Source organism: Glandiceps talaboti, chromosome 10, assembly GCF_964340395.1.
Source record: "Glandiceps talaboti chromosome 10, keGlaTala1.1, whole genome shotgun sequence".
Lineage (NCBI taxonomy): Eukaryota > Metazoa > Hemichordata > Enteropneusta > Spengelidae > Glandiceps > Glandiceps talaboti.
Genome location: NC_135558.1, coordinates 22549364 through 22567448, shown reverse-complemented (window position 1 = coordinate 22567448; position 18085 = coordinate 22549364). Strand labels below are relative to the sequence as shown.

The following is an 18085-nucleotide window of genomic DNA, read 5'->3' as shown; positions in this document are numbered from 1 at the left end:
TGGACTTTGAGTGATCAAGGTTCTTTGGAAACTAACTGATCCATTCTCTATGGACTTTGAGTGATCAAGGTTCTTTGGAAACTAACTGATCCATTCTCTATGAACCTTGAGTGATCAAGGTTCTTTGGAAACTAACTGATCCATTCTCTATGGACTTTGAGTGATCAAGGTTCTTTGGAAACTAACTGATCCATTCTCTTTGGACTTTGAGTGATCAAGGTTCTTTGGAAACTAACTGATCCATTCTCTATGGACTTTGAGTGATCAAGGTTCTTTGGAAACTAACTGATCCATTCTCTATGGACTTTGAGTGATCAAGGTTCTTTGGAAACTAACTGATCCATTCTCTATGGACCTTGAGTGATCAAGGTTCTTTGGAAACTAACTGATCCATTCTCTATGGACTTTGAGTGATCAAGGTTCTTTGGAAACTAACTGATCCATTCTCTATGAACCTTGAGTGATCAAGGTTCTTTGGAAACTAACTGATCCATTCTCTATGGACTTTGAGTGATCAAGGTTCTTTGGAAACTAACTGATCCATTCTCTATGGACCTTGAGTGATCAAGGTTCTTTGGAAACTAACTGATCCATTCTCTATGAACCTTGAGTGATCAAGGTTCTTTGGAAACTAACTGATCCATTCTCTTTGGACTTTGAGTGATCAAGGTTCTTTGGAAACTAACTGATCCATTCTCTATGAACCTTGAGTGATCAAGGTTCTTTGGAAACTAACTGATCCATTCTCTATGAACCTTGAGTGATCAAGGTTCTTTGGAAACTAACTGATCCATTCTCTTTGGACTTTGAGTGATCAAGGTTCTTTGGAAACTAACTGATCCATTCTCTTTGGACTTTGAGTGATCAAGGTTCTTTGGAAACTAACTGATCCATTCTCTATGGACCTTGAGTGATCAAGGTTCTTTGGAAACTAACTGATCCATTCTCTATGAACCTTGAGTGATCAAGGTTCTTTGGAAACTAACTGATCCATTCTCTATGAACCTTGAGTGATCAAGGTTCTTTGGAAACTAACTGATCCATTCTCTTTGGACTTTGAGTGATCAAGGTTCTTTGGAAACTAACTGATCCATTCTCTATGGACCTTGAGTGATCAAGGTTCTTTGGAAACTAACTGATCCATTCTCTATGGACCTTGAGTGATCAGGGTTCTTTGGAAACTAACTGATCCATTCTCTATGGACTTTGAGTGATCAAGGTTCTTTGGAAACTAACTGATCCATTCTCTATGAACCTTGAGTGATCAAGGTTCTTTGGAAACTAACTGATCCATTCTCTATGGACCTTGAGTGATCAAGGTTCTTTGGAAACTAACTGATCCATTCTCTATGAACCTTGAGTGATCAAGGTTCTTTGGAAACTAACTGATCCATTCTCTATGAACCTTGAGTGATCAAGGTTCTTTGGAAACTAACTGATCCATTCTCTATGAACCTTGAGTGATCAAGGTTCTTTGGAAACTAACTGATCCATTCTCTATGAACCTTGAGTGATCAAGGTTCTTTGGAAACTAACTGATCCATTCTCTATGGACTTTGAGTGATCAAGGTTCTTTGGAAACTAACTGATCCATTCTCTATGGACTTTGAGTGATCAGGGTTCTTTGGAAACTAACTGATCCATTCTCTATGGACTTTGAGTGATCAAGGTTCTTTGGAAACTAACTGATCCATTCTCTATGAACCTTGAGTGATCAAGGTTCTTTGGAAACTAACTGATCCATTCTCTATGGACCTTGAGTGATCAAGGTTCTTTGGAAACTAACTGATCCATTCTCTATGAACCTTGAGTGATCAAGGTTCTTTGGAAACTAACTGATCCATTCTCTATGAACCTTGAGTGATCAAGGTTCTTTGGAAACTAACTGATCCATTCTCTATGGACCTTGAGTGATCAAGGTTCTTTGGAAACTAACTGATCCATTCTCTATGAACCTTGAGTGATCAAGGTTCTTTGGAAACTAACTGATCCATTCTCTATGAACCTTGAGTGATCAAGGTTCTTTGGAAACTAACTGATCCATTCTCTATGGACTTTGAGTGATCAAGGTTCTTTGGAAACTAACTGATCCATTCTCTATGAACCTTGAGTGATCAAGGTTCTTTGGAAACTAACTGATCCATTCTCTATGGACCTTGAGTGATCAAGGTTCTTTGGAAACTAACTGATCCATTCTCTATGAACCTTGAGTGATCAAGGTTCTTTGGAAACTAACTGATCCATTCTCTATGGACTTTGAGTGATCAAGGTTCTTTGGAAACTAACTGATCCATTCTCTATGGACCTTGAGTGATCAAGGTTCTTTGGAAACTAACTGAAATGTTGCATTCATTTCTAATCTACCATTCCAAAGTAACTCTATTTTACTGTCCTGTATGACAATCTTCAACCTCTGTAACTGTAAGTTCACTATATACTGAAAGTCATCAGAACATACTATTTTTTGCATCATACAAAATATCTGGTAACATACTCACTCTCTTTCCCTTGGTACCCATTACACCTGGTTCACCTTTTTCACCATCTAGTCCCTTTGAATTAGAATAAAAGTGTTAACACTAAAACTTAAAACTATTCCCGTTTACAAAACTAACGTGAAAACCTTTGTCTTAATAGAGATTGTGTTAAATGTGATGTCATTTATAGAGACATATAATTTGTCTATGTCAACGAAGCAAACATCATTTATTAGCTTGTCACTGTTGTAAGGTCATTAAGGTCCATTTCGATCTCTACACACCACGGTTAGCTTGCCACTGTTGTAAGATCATTGGTCCATTTTGATGTCTATACCACGGTTAGCTTGCCACTGTTGTAAGATGATCATTGGTCCATTTTGATCTCTACACAACGGTTAGCTTGCCACTGTGTAAGATCATTGGTCCATTTTGATCTCTACACCACGGTTAGCTTGCCACTGTTGTACGATCATTGGTCCATTTTGATGTCTCCATATTTCATAGGAAATGTTTGTAATAGCCCTCTTTACCAACATCTGGTCAGAAACTATTCATATTGTTGTTTCAAAGATCTAATGAATATAGAAGCTACAAAATGACGTAACACTCACTTACTGTTTCACCTCTTTCTCCTTGTTCTCCTTGAGAACCAATTTTTCCTTGTTCTCCCTACAAAATCATACAATGAAATACAAATTACAATCATGTACATTTTCTTTTACTGTGTACATAGTATCAATTAATCTAGTCAGTACATATTTACTGTGTACATAGCATCAATTAATCTAGTCAGTACATATTTACTGTGTACATAGCATCAATTAATCTAGTCAGTACATATTTACTGTGTACATAGCATCAATTAATCTAGTCAGTACATTTTTTACTGTTTACATAGCATCAATTAATCTAGTCAGTACATTTTTACTGTTTACATAGCATCAATTAATCTAGTCAGTACATATTTACTGTGTACATAGCATCAATTAATCTAGTCAGTACATTTTTACTGTGTACATAGCATCAATTAATCTAGTCAGTACATATTTACTGTGTACATAGCATCAATTAATCTAGTCAGTACATATTTACTGTTTACATAGCATCAATTAATCTAGTCAGTACATTTTTACTGTTTACATAGCATCAATTAATCTAGTCAGTACATTTTTACTGTTTACATAGCATCAATTAATCTAGTCAGTACATATTTACTGTGTACATAGCATCAATTAATCTAGTCAGTACATATTTAATGTTTACATAGCATCAATTAATCTAGTCAGTACATATTTACTGTTTACATAGCATCAATTAATCTAGTCAGTACATTTTTACTGTTTACATAGCATCAATTAATCTAGTCAGTACATATTTACTGTGTACATAGCATCAATTAATCTAGTCAGTACATATTTACTGTTTACATAGCATCAATTAATCTAGTCAGTACATATTTACTGTTTACATAGCATCAATTAATCTAGTCAGTACATTTTTACTGTTTACATAGCATCAATTAATCTAGTCAGTACATTTTTACTGTTTACATAGCATCAATTAATCTAGTCAGTACATATTTACTGTTTACATAGCATCAATTAATCTAGTCAGTACATTTTTACTGTTTACATAGCATCAATTAATCTAGTCAGTACATTTTTACTGTTTACATAGCATCAATTAATCTAGTCAGTACATATTTACTGTGTACATAGCATCAATTAATCTAGTCAGTACATATTTACTGTTTACATAGCATCAATTAATCTAGTCAGTACATTTTTACTGTTTACATAGCATCAATTAATCTAGTCAGTACATATTTAATGTTTACATAACATCAATTAATCTAGTCAGTACATATTTAATGTTTACATAGCATCAATTAATCTAGTCAGTACATTTTTACTGTTTACATATCATCAATTAATCTAGTCAGTACATTTTTACTGTTTACATAGCATCAATTAATCTAGTCAGTACATATTTACTGTTTACATAGCATCAATTAATCTAGTCAGTACATTTTTACTGTTTACATAGCATCAATTAATCTAGTCAGTACATATTTACTGTGTACATAGCATCAATTAATCTAGTCAGTACATATTTACTGTGTACATAGCATCAATTAATCTAGTCAGTACATTTTTACTGTTTACATAGCATCAATTAATCTAGTCAGTACATATTTACTGTGTACATAGCATCAATTAATCTAGTCAGTACATTTTTACTGTTTACATAGCATCAATTAATCTAGTCAGTACATATTTACTGTGTACATAGCATCAATTAATCTAGTCAGTACATTTTTACTGTTTACATAGCATCAATTAATCTAGTCAGTACATTTTTACTGTTTACATAGCATCAATTAATCTAGTCAGTACATATTTACTGTTTACATAGCATCAATTAATCTAGTCAGTACATATTTACTGTTTACATAGCATCAATTAATCTAGTCAGTACATATTTAATGTTTACATAGCATCAATTAATCTAGTCAGTACATTTTTACTGTTTACATATCATCAATTAATCTAGTCAGTACATTTTTACTGTTTACATAGCATCAATTAATCTAGTCAGTACATATTTACTGTTTACATAGCATCAATTAATCTAGTCAGTACATATTTAATGTTTACATAGCATCAATTAATCTAGTCAGTACATATTTAATGTTTACATAGCATCAATTAATCTAGTCAGTACATATTTACTGTGTACATAGCATCAATTAATCTAGTCAGTACATTTTTACTGTGTACATAGCATCAATTAATCTAGTCAGTACATATTTACTGTGTACATAGCATCAATTAATCTAGTCAGTACATATTTACTGTGTACATAGCATCAATTAATCTAGTCAGTACATTTTTACTGTGTACATAGCATCAATTAATCTAGTCAGTACATATTTACTGTGTACATAGCATCAATTAATCTAGTCAGTACATTTTTACTGTGTACATAGCATCAATTAATCTAGTCAGTACATATTTAATGTTTACATAGCATCAATTAATCTAGTCAGTACATATTTACTGTTTACATAGCATCAATTAATCTAGTCAGTACATTTTTACTGTTTACATAGCATCAATTAATCTAGTCAGTACATTTTTACTGTGTACATAGCATCAATTAATCTAGTCAGTACATTTTTACTGTGTACATAGCATCAATTAATCTAGTCAGTACATATTTACTGTGTACATAGCATCAATTAATCTAGTCAGTACATATTTACTGTGTACATAGCATCAATTAATCTAGTCAGTACATTTTTACTGTGTACATAGCATCAATTAATCTAGTCAGTACATATTTACTGTGTACATAGCATCAATTAATCTAGTCAGTACATATTTACTGTGTACATAGCATCAATTAATCTAGTCAGTACATATTTACTGTTTACATAGCATCAATTAATCTAGTCAGTACATTTTTACTGTTTACATAGCATCAATTAATCTAGTCAGTACATTTTTACTGTGTACATAGCATCAATTAATCTAGTCAGTACATTTTTACTGTGTACATAGCATCAATTAATCTAGTCAGTACATTTTTACTGTGTACATAGCATCAATTAATCTAGTCAATACATTTTTACTGAAAAGTCTTTATCAATGTACCCTTTTGACCAAATAGCAATATCTTGTGATGCATCAAACTTTAGGGTTCCCTATACCCCTTACTATGTGGTGACAAGTGTACACATTAGGACAATATGTTATAATACTGACATACCAATATCTTGTGATACACCACAAGTTAGTGTTCTGTAATCACTTACTCATAATGTGACAACTCACATGAAATACATATTTTTATTATTTTGACTCACATCACATAACTTTTATCTTTCATTAGAGGGCAGACTGGTCTATCTACAATTTCAAAATTAGCTGCAATATTTCATGAATCATAATATTGTTGGGAAATGTTTTTACTAGTAAAGGCAACCAGCAATAATGAATGAACACACTTCAAATATGGATAAAGCCAATACATATAATCTTACCCTTGGGCCTGAGTTTCCTGCTGGCCCAGGTGGCCCTTGATCACCAACCCTTCCTTTCACTCCTGGTTCTCCTTGTGGTCCTCTTGCACCAGCAGGTCCTCGATCTCCCTGTGTACATACAAAATTAATAATTGTACATACATACATACATACATACATACATACATACATACATACATACATACATACAAAGTACCTTCCCACATAATGTATGTTGTGGTTGTGTTCATAATGTTGTAAATTAGTACCCCTGGCATAGACATACGTATGTAATGACCCTAAATATCTTCTTCATCTTCATGGAGAGCAAACAATCCATTACAGCCTCTGTAAGCATATAGCAAACTGAATCCTTCACATTACCTCTCTCTATACCAGGTCCCCAATAATATAGTTGGGTTGACTGGGGTCTAATCACAGGTCAAATATTACCAAAGGATTTAAACATTCTAAAGAAACAGCAGTTGTGATTCTCAAACCAGTAACTTGCATATTCCAAGCTGGCCGCTCTAACTATTTGACAAACATCAAATCATGGACCAAACTTTAACTGAAACCAACTACCCTGCTGGAATTCAATCCTTAAATTCTTTGCCAGCCCTACATAATACAACTTTTGGTCTTGTAACTATTATCAGAACTAAATTACATGACACTGTGTTATCAATTGGGAATAGACAAGAAACTCTAAATCTGTAACAATTCAATCATTGATGACACCAAATAAGTTCTCTGTGTTTTTATGATGTGATGAGCTCCTAAGCTACACATGTACTACAAAGGTCTGTACACCACATATCCAGGCCATATAGCTTTTATCATATACCAAGTGTAAAATGTTAAATACATTAATTGACATTTTAATGATTAGGATATTTTTGAAGACTAGGTGTGATGTAACATTGAAAATTAATTGTCATTTGGTTAAGTTTGCAATAAATACCATGGCCATATCACTAATGGTCAGTTAACATGACCTTATTTGGGCAATGACTTTATCAAGTTGACTGGTTTGTAATTATGAAACAATATCTTGAAAAAATTAGTAACACCCCAGTCACAAAAAGTGTCCAGAAAAAGTCTACAAAGATTTGATTCTTGATCAACAAAACTTGATTTTGTAATGTTTTCTATTTTCACATATTAAATAGTCTTGTTTATTGTTTTTGTTTTCACCGTGTTGGACATATATTCCAATGACACCTTATAGCAGTCACATTACATTTTTAATCATGTTATTAGTATATTGTAAAATTTGAGTGGCTAGATTTGATTAGTGAATGTGTCTATTTTGTAACCTCATAACCTTCAAAACTTTTTGATATGGTAATGGATAAATAAAGATTTAATTCAAGTGTGAAAACTACAATAGCAAGATTTCTTCACAACTGTACACATAGAAATGATTACAGAATACAAAATATGAATGAAACCAACCGGGTAACCTGGATCTCCTGGTGATCCTCCTGGTCCTGGCAGTCCCCTCAAACCTGGTTCACCCTTTGGTCCTGGGTTTACAAGTACTGGTCTTACACCGGGAGGACCCTGATGAAGAACATAATATTGTTATTGTTGGTACTATCTGACAAACACTCTTTCAAGTCTGTACTGTTTAACAGATGGCTTGATGAACTTCTTATTTTGATGATGGATGACATCCTGCTGTTTGTATTATAGTGTGTGCCTTAGTACAAGACAGTGTATGTGTACAGGAATAAATCCATTTGATTGTAGGATAAGTAGCAGATGTTTACAGTGTCTTCAGTTTTACTTGTCTGCTGCTGATAAAACAATATTCAGTTCACAGTCCTATTTATTCCATAGTTACAATGAGTAACACTGAAGTAAAGCATTTTCTCTACGTGCTACACTCCTTTATAGCATTCATATCAAGTGTAAAAGTATACTGTTTCAATTGGTTTATTTACAATCCTAGCATGTCGCTTTTCTAATGTGGTCAATTAGCAAATGAAAAAGTATACTTTTACACTTGATATGGATGCTATAAACGATTGTGGTACATACAGAAAATGCTTTACTTTGGTGTTATGAGTTGTATAACGTTTGTAGCTATGTCCATAATGCTTAATGGTCTAATTTGATAATTCTGAACAAGACTTACTGGTGGTCCTGGTTCTCCTTTGGTACCTGGTTCACCTGGTTCACCTGGTGGTCCTCGTGGACCTGTTTCACCTGGTCTACCAGGTATACCTTTCACTCCTGGTTCACCCTGTCAAAGAAGTAGAGGAGATATACAAAATGTAGATGGTGAATTTAGGACGGTTTCAAAATCTAGCCAAGATTTTATGTTTTCTGCATTCCATGATGCTTGGCTTATTTGATATCCCCCTAAATAGTCTGTTATTCATCACGTCAGGTTTGATTTGTAACTCACACAACAAAAATGCCAATAATGATGGTAACCTTTCCTGTTCAAAATAAAATGATAATATAAGCTTCAAGTTTTAATTAATTTGATAGATTTACTAGCACAGATCAAAGTTTTAGTGGATAAAGTTTTAGACTGACAGCAATACTATGTCCAACTTTGTGAAGACTAGTATTATTTCAAACGTTTTGTTGGAAAATACAACCTCCTGAACTTGGAGCACAAAGGTGGTTCAAATCTTGCTAAAGGACTTTGATTCATAATTTAAACAAATGCCAGTAACAAGGCTCAACCATAAACATGTGCATTCCAAGCTGGCCACACTCTTACCATTTGATCATCAAAACTTCAGCCTCAACAAAGTTATTTTCCATGTGTCCCTGTATACAAAACATCTTATACAGAAAGAACTATCAACACATGTTTACTCTTATTATATCTAAGTTATTATTCCATATTAATTAATGCAAAAACTAAGAGTCTTTACTCACTGCATCTGCTGGCAGGCCATCTGTTCCCATAGCACCTTGTGCACCGGGTGGACCGAGACGACCAGGTCCACCTAGTTCTCCCTTTTCACCCTGCTTACCTCTATCACCCTGTCAAATGTATTAATTAACACATTTTAATTAATTTAATTTAGTTTAATTAACATGTTTATAACAACTGGTCAGAATGAAATGCCTCAAATATGGCATTGAAGCACACCTGTAAAGTTTAGACAATTATTGATGATGTAATTTACAGACTGAGGTAATTATTGTCTTGGCAAGTTGATTATTACCAATCCCTATTGTCAGTTTTGCACACAGGTACCGTTATGCTTGGTTGTAGTTATGGGTCTGTCCATTGTTTGGCCTGTTGATGTGGTCTCAGTTGCTAGGCATATGCATATATGTGTCATTTTTTTTAAATGTTGATCTCCACTTGAATATCCATGACTGTGCACACCTGTCCATCATTTCACTGTTGCTATGGGTGGTGTAATAATTCCTGTATGAATACATATATGTCAAGTTTTGAATATTCATACACAATTTCCTATTCTTCCCTGTTGTTATCTTTGCAATGTACACCATCATTTGACAGATATGCTATGAGAAAGATCTTTTGGCTTGGCATATTTGCATACATTTTTTGAATGTTTGTTAGCTTGCCTACCTATAACTATAGCATTACACTGAAATGTCAAACTTAGTGAAAACAACTGACTTAGAATTAATATTCCTACCTCTGGACCTGGTGGACCAACATGACCTTTCTTTCCTATTCTTCCAACTTTACCCTGTATGGACATAATGACATTTTTGTAACTGTATATTAAAGAGTCTCAATAGTGCTTTCATTTTACTAGCCATGATGATCTAAAGTCTTAGAGATGATCTGACCTTTGTGCTTTCATTTTACTAGCCATGATGATCTAAAGTCTTAGAGATGATCTGACCTTTGGAGCAAATGAAAGTCAGACTTTGCTGAAATTTGATTGAATGATTGATTGCCTGACTGATTAACATCTTATATTTTGTGTGAGAAATTTCTGTAATTATAAAGTTTCTTGCTCATACATACCTTAATGCCTTCCTGTCCCTTTTCCCCAAAATCTCCAGGATTACCATAAGGGCCCTTTTTGACATGAAAAGAAATTACTGCATGTTAACTTCACATGTTAATCATTCTGACATTTCCAATTATAAAGAGCACCACTGATTAAATGACAATGCCCCTGCAGCATTCTGATTATCATTAATTTTTAAAACTATTTTCTAATATCAGTATGTAGTATATGTGTCCTAAGGTCACAGGTTGGAGGTTGGGAATGTGTTTGTGTGTGTGTGTGTGTGTGTGTGTGTGTGTGTGTGCATGTATGTATGTATGTATGTATGTATGTATGTATGTATGTATGTATGTATGTATGTATGTATGTGCGTGCGTGCATACGTGCATGTGTGTGTGTGTATGCATGTGTTCATGCGTATGTGCATTAGTTAACTCCCAACTCTTACAATGTAAGTAGCAAAGAAAATTACTATTTCATCTGTCCATTGATATCATATATGACATGTACTGTAAAATACCCTACCTGTAAACCTGTTGCACCATCAACACCTGGTTGACCCGGTACTCCAGGTTCTCCAGGTGTTCCAATATCACCTTTTTCTCCACGTTCACCATTTTGACCAAGATATCCTGAATTTCCTTGTATTCCTGATTCTCCAGCAGGACCAGGAAGGCCTGCATCACCCTAGAAAGTTTACAGTATGTCTGATGATGTCAATTTTTCAAAACTGGAGTTTTTGGTATCATGGCTTTTATGTTAAACACAGAGTATTAAATTTATTTATTTATTTATTTATTTATTTATTCAGGTAAACCAACGGGCATAAAGCCCATTTACAGGCACCTTTAAAAACAAATAAGGAAAAACAAGCACTAAAAAGATAAAACAAGGGGTAGCAATAACAGAAGTGACATGACATAAAGGCAAACACAGAAATAAAAACAACAAAACAGGAAAAATTATTAAAAACACGCAGCCTGAAGCACACGCCGAAAGGCGGAAACAGGACTAAATAAATCTATGTTTGGATTTGCTTTAAAAACGTCATTACAAGTGGTTAAACATCTTAAAATTGGGGAATATTTTCTCAGATTTACTCTGGAGGCACTGATGCGAAAGATATGGTTATTACGTAACTGTCTGCTCTGTACATTAAAACAAACCTTGTACAAAATGGATGGACAATTATAGCATGAATTGACCAGTTTGTAAACAAAAATAGCATCTAAAAACTTTCGCCTCCTCACCAGTGGGGGAAGCTTAAACCTAGCACATAGTGAATCGTAATCTATTGAAGTATATTGCACATTTGATTTAAAACATAAAAATTTAATAAATTTCTGCTGTACACGTTCGATTTTATCAATTTGAGTTACTTGCCATGGTGACCAAATTACACTGCAGTACTCAAGATGGCTTCTAACATGGTTCACATATAAAGATCTTAATGTAGAAATGTTGGAAAAATTGGCACATGTACGTTTCATAAAACCCATCATTCTAAAAGCTTTCCTGACAATACTATCAATATGGGTGTTAAAAGACATCTGTGAAGAAAGTAGAATACCAAGATCTTTGATACTATGAACACGAACAAGGGGACTATCAGCAATACTGTAATTGTATGTAATCAGTTTCGTACAAAGGGTAAAAATAGTTCTATCCCTAGCAGTGTGTATCTGCATGACACACTAGCTGATACTCCTGATGCCACTGCCAATGCATTTAATACATTTTTTCAATCTGTATTTATATCAGACGATGAAAACTTTGTGAATGAACTTCCACCTTTTCACGACAGGATTACAGACCAGCTTTCAAATATTTCATTATGCTATAAGGATGTTTTACATGAGCTAAATAGTATTGATGTTAACAAAGCAGTAGGACCTGACCTTCTATCTGGTATCATTCTCAAGGCATGTTCTCATGAACTTGCCACTCCATTATGCATACTTTTCAACAGGTCTTTAAATTTGGGTGTCTTTCCCACAGCATTTAAAGTCGCAAATGTCACGCCAGTTTTTAAATCCGGTGACAAGTCAAAGGTAGTTAACTACCGTCCAATATCTCTCCTACCATTAGTATCTAAAGTTTTTGAGAGATTAGTGTATGCCCACCTTTTCCATGAAACTAAAATACACTGAAATTGATTATATTGACAACAGGAGACTAAAGCACCAGAGAAATACCACAATGTAGTCTGGTAGGGTTAAACTTGAAGGGGGTGTATACCACAATGTAGTCTGGTAGGGTTTAACTTGAAGGGGGCGTATACCACAATGTAGTCTGGTAGGGTTTAACTTGAAGGGGGCGTATACCACAATGTAGTCTGGTAGGGTTAAACTTGAAGGGGGCGTATACCACAATGTAGTCTGGTAGGGTTAAACTTGAAGGGGGCGTATACCACAATGTAGTCTGGTAGGGTTAAACTTGAAGGGGGCGTATACCACAATGTAGTCTGGTAGGGTTAAACTTGAAGGGGGCGTATACCTGAATTCACAAGGTTTAATAAAAGTTTGGATGTTAGACAAAATAAAATGGGTGGGTTTCATTTTTGTTCACTTACCAGTATCAGCATTGAGCAGACATTGACTGCTTGTTGACTACCGGTATTTTTTTTTAGTAATTGTATATGGTTAACAGACGTTGCCATGAAATCTTATATGCCATGTCTGCCACAGTTTGGTTTAAAGCAAACTCCATAATGATAAGTGAAAGTAAATGAAATTAAATCATCTTATTTCATTTAACATCACATCCAAGTTTTAATTCAACAATGTGCAAACAAAGCATACTTCTCCCTTAACAACATATTAATTAGCCAACACAATGCAGATTTGAAGACACACTCTAGTGGTAAGCGGCAAAGCAAACGTTACAACTCAGTCACTGTGGTAAGGGGCAAAGCAAACATTACAACTCAGTCACTGTGGTAAGGGGCAAAGCAAACATTACAACTCAGTCACTGTGGTATGAGGCAAAGCAAACATTGCAACTCAGTCACTGTTGTAAGAGGCAAAGCAAACATTGCAACTCAGTCACTGTGGTATGAGGCAAAGCAAACATTGCAACTCAGTCACTGGTAAGAGGCAAAGCAAACATTGCAACTCAGTCACTGTGGTATGAGGCAAAGCAAACACTACAACTCAGTCACTGTGGTATGAGGCAAAGCAAACATTGCAACTCAGTCACTGTGGTATGAGGCAAAGCAAACACTACAACTCAGTCACTGTGGTATGAGGCAAAGCAAACACTACAACTCAGTCACTGTGGTATGAGGCAAAGCAAACATTGCAACTCAGTCACTGTGGTATGAGGCAAAGCAAACACTACAACTCAGTCACTGTGGTATGAGGCAAAGCAAACACTACAACTCAGTCACTGTGGTATGAGGCAAAGCAAACATTGCAACTCAGTCACTGTGGTATGAGGCAAAGCAAACACTACAACTCAGTCACTGTGGTATGAGGCAAAGCAAACATTGCAACTCAGTCACTGTGGTATGAGGCAAAGCAAACACTATAACTCAGTCACTGTGGTATGAGGCAAAGCAAACATTACAACTCAGTCACTGTGGTATGAGGCAAAGCAAACATTGCAACTCAGTCACTGTGATAAGAGGCAAAGCAAACATTGCAACACAGTCACTGTGGTATGAGGCAAAGCAAACATTGCAACACAGTCACTGTGGTATGAGGCAAAGCAAACATTGCAACTCAGTCACTGTGGTATGAGGCAAAGCAAACACTACAACTCAGTCACTGTGGTAAGCGGCAAAGCAAACATTGCAACACAGTCACTGTGGTATGAGGCAAAACAAACATTGCAACACAGTCACTGTGGTAAGAGGCAAAGCAAACATTGCAACACAGTCACTGTCAACTCCAAGTTACATTTCAATTAATTCAATGGTTAAATGGAAAACTATATATCACATGGTACATTATACTTTTCCCTATTGCTATTACTGAAATCAGAAGTGAAAGCGCAAGAGAAACTTTGATAAGTGCGATTCTAGTGTGTAATCAGAACTAGACAATTAAACACAGAAAATAAATCTTCAAAGAAGACCCAAACCCTCAAATACTTTGTTTCTGTGTGGTCTTCAAAAATAGCTTGTACCTGTTATTATTGGCAGGCACTCTTTGATTGACAGTTTTTGAGTTATGCAGTCAAATTTGAACTGTTTCTATAAATATGCCAATATTTGGTCAAATCTGCATAACGTATTGAAACAAAGGGACACATATGTCCCTTATTAAACATCTGGTATCTTTGTGCCACTGACAATGACATTGAATTTTTCATAGAGATATGATGAATTGTGGACAAATGGATGGAAACCATTGTAATAGTATCTCCTTCAGTGTAGACTATTAGTCAGCAATTACATTACATATGCCATCCTTTCCTGGTCACAAACTCTCATTACCTTTTCTCCTCTTTGTCCAGGTAGTCCTGGGATGCCATTATGCCCATCAATTCCTGCTACTCCAGCAGTTCCAGATTCACCTTGATGACCTTTTCTACCACGTAAACCCTGGAAGACAAAATGAAAATTGATCCCAGTTCAAACCCACAAGGTTTTAATTTAATTGACATTTTAGTTGATTTTTAGTACTTGAACAGATCTAGATGAGTAACATGTAGAGGACTCTAAAAAAAACAGTTAAGATAAAATGTCAATGTTCCAATAATGTTATAAATAGCTGGACCATTGGGAGTAACTCTTCTAGGACCTAAGTACTGGGAGAATTCCAGGTTACCCTTCTATGGGCTAAAGTCTAACACTACTGAAAGTGTAGGAAATCTATGTTACAAATAGCTGACATTTCAGGAGTAACCCTTCTATGAGGTAAAGCCTAACACTACTGGGAGTAGCCCTTCTATGAGGTAAAGCCCACTACTGGGGGTAACCCTTCTATGAGGTATTAAGTCTAACACTACTGGGATTAACCCTTCTATGAGCTAACGCCTAACACTACTGGGAGTAACCTATGAGGTAAAGTCTAACACTACTGGGAGTAACCCTTCTATGAGGTAAAGCCCACTACTGGGGGTAACCCTTCTATGAGGTAAAGCCCACTACTGGGGGTAACCCTTCTATGAGGTAAAGCCCACTACTGGGGGTAACCCTTCTATGAGGTAAAGCCTAACACTACTGGGAGTAACCCTTCTATGAGGTAAAGCCCACTACTGGGAGTAACCCTTCTATGAGGTAAAGCCCACTACTGGGGGTAACCCTTCTATGAGATAAAGCCTAACACTACTGGGGGTAACCCTTCTATGAGGTAAAGCCTAACACTACTGGGAGTAATCCTTCTATGAGGTAAAGCCTAACACTACTGGGAGTAACCCTTCTATGAGGTAAAGTCTAACACTACTGGAAGTAATCCTTCTATGAGGTAATGCCTAACACTACTGGGAGTAACCCTTCTATGAGGTAAAGCCCAACACTACTGGGGGTAACCCTTCTATGAGGTAAAGCCCACTACTGGGGGTAACCCTTCTATGAGGTAAAGCCCACTACTGGGGGTAACCCTTCTATGAGGTAAAGCCTAACACTACTGGGAGTAACCCTTCTATTAGGTAAAACCCACTACTGGGAGTAACCCTTCTATGAGGTAAAGCCCACTACTGGGGTAACCCTTCTATGAGGTAAAGCCTAACACTACTGGGGGTAACCCTTCTATGAGGTAAAGCCTAACACTACTGGGAGTAATCCTTCTATGAGGTAAAGCCTAACACTACTGGGAGTAACCCTTCTATGAGGTAAAGTCTAACACTACTGGAAGTAATCCTTCTATGAGGTAATGCCTAACACTACTGGGAGTAACCCTTCTATGAGGTAAAGTCTAACACTACTGGGAGTAACCCTTCTATGAGGTAAAGTCTAACACTACTGGAAGTAACCCTTCTATGAGGTAAAGCCTAACACTACTGGGGGTAACCCTTCTATGAGGTAAAGCCCAACACTACTACCGGTAGGAGTAACCCTTCTATGAGGTAAAGTCTAACACTACTGGGAGTAACCCTTCTATGAGGTAAAGTCTAACACTACTGGGATTAACCCTTCTATGAGGTAAAGTCTAACACTACTTGAAGTAACCCTTCTATGAGGTAAAGTCTAACACTACTGGAAATAACCCTTCTATGAGGTAAAGTCTAACACTACTTGAAGTAACCCTTCTATGAGGTAAAGTCTAACACTACTTGAAGTAACCCTTCTATGAGGTAAAGCCCAACACTACTGGGAGTAACCCTTCTATGAGGTAAAGCCTAACACTACTTGAAGTAACCCTTCTATGAGGTAAAGTCTAACACTACTGGGATTAACCCTTCTATGAGGTAAAGTCTAACACTACTTGAAGTAACCCTTCTATGAGGTAAAGTCTAACACTACTGGAAATAACCCTTCTATGAGGTAAAGACTAACACTACTTGAAGTAACCCTTCTATGAGGTAAAGTCTAACACTACTTGAAGTAACCCTTCTATGAGGTAAAGTCTAACACTACTTGAAGTAACCCTTCTATGAGGTAAAGCCCAACACTACTGGGAGCAACCCTTCTATGAGGTAAAGCCCAACACTACTGGGAGTAACCCTTCTATGAGGTAAAGCCTAACACTACTGGGAATAACCCTTCTATGAGGTAAAGTCTAACACTACTGGAAGTAACCCTTCTATGGGGTAAAGTCTAACACTACTATGAGTAACCCTTCAATGAGGTAAAGTCTAACACTACTGGGGGTAACCCTTCAATGAGGTAAAGCCTATAAACACTACTATGAGTAACCCTTCAATGAGGTAAAGCCTAACACTACTATGAGTAACCCTTCAATGAGGTAAAGTCTAACACTACTGGGAGTAACCCTTCTATGAGGTAAAGCCTAACACTACTGGGAGTAACCCTTCTATGAGGTAAAGCCCAACACTACTGGGAGCAACCCTTCTATGAGGTAAAGCCCAACACTACTGGGAGTAACCCTTCTATGAGGTAAAGCCTAACACTACTGGGAATAACCCTTCTATGAGGTAAAGTCTAACACTACTGGAAGTAACCCTTCTATGGGGTAAAGTCTAACACTACTATGAGAAACCCTTCAATGAGGTAAAGTCTAACACTACTGGGGGTAACCCTTCAATGAGGTAAAGCCTATAAACACTACTATGAGTAACCCTTCAATGAGGTAAAGCCTAACACTACTATGAGTAACCCTTCAATGAGGTAAAGTCTAACACTACTGGGAGTAACCCTTCTATGAGGTAAAGCCTATAAACACTAATTAGGTTTGCTCTAGCTTGAAAGTATTCAGTTCATTTATATCCAATGTTAAAGAATTCCAGTTTAGACAAAAGTGTGCTTTTGCATACTATGTCTTGGACTTGAATACACATAGTGTTGGGAGTAGGGGACTCTTGTCGATAGCTGAATTAAGGTGGTGTGCACCTTTGCAGAAGGTTGTGGATGTATGCTGGAGCTTTGACATTGAGAACTTAGTATGTTAGGAGGACATTGAGAGCTTTGTATGTCAGAAGGACAATTTTGTAGTGCATCCTGAAATAAACTGGCAACCATGCAGTATAGAGTCGTTAGTTATATGTGGAAC

General features: G+C 36.2%; 1 protein-coding gene across 1 annotated transcript in view; it reads right to left on the bottom strand.

Moving 5' to 3' along the window:
* The window catches only part of LOC144440762 (uncharacterized), a 66058-nt gene that overhangs the window by 21386 nt on the left and 26587 nt on the right, over nucleotides 1-18085 (bottom strand). Inside the window, exons 15-24 of the mRNA XM_078130140.1 lie at nucleotides 14908-15015; nucleotides 10995-11156; nucleotides 10484-10537; nucleotides 10146-10199; nucleotides 9406-9513; nucleotides 8648-8755; nucleotides 7963-8070; nucleotides 6526-6633; nucleotides 3096-3149; nucleotides 2499-2552 (exon numbers count right to left, since the gene is read on the bottom strand). Of these exons, the coding sequence (XP_077986266.1) occupies nucleotides 2499-2552; nucleotides 3096-3149; nucleotides 6526-6633; nucleotides 7963-8070; nucleotides 8648-8755; nucleotides 9406-9513; nucleotides 10146-10199; nucleotides 10484-10537; nucleotides 10995-11156; nucleotides 14908-15015 (918 nt within the window). The remainder of the gene's footprint in view (nucleotides 1-2498; nucleotides 2553-3095; nucleotides 3150-6525; nucleotides 6634-7962; nucleotides 8071-8647; nucleotides 8756-9405; nucleotides 9514-10145; nucleotides 10200-10483; nucleotides 10538-10994; nucleotides 11157-14907; nucleotides 15016-18085) is intronic.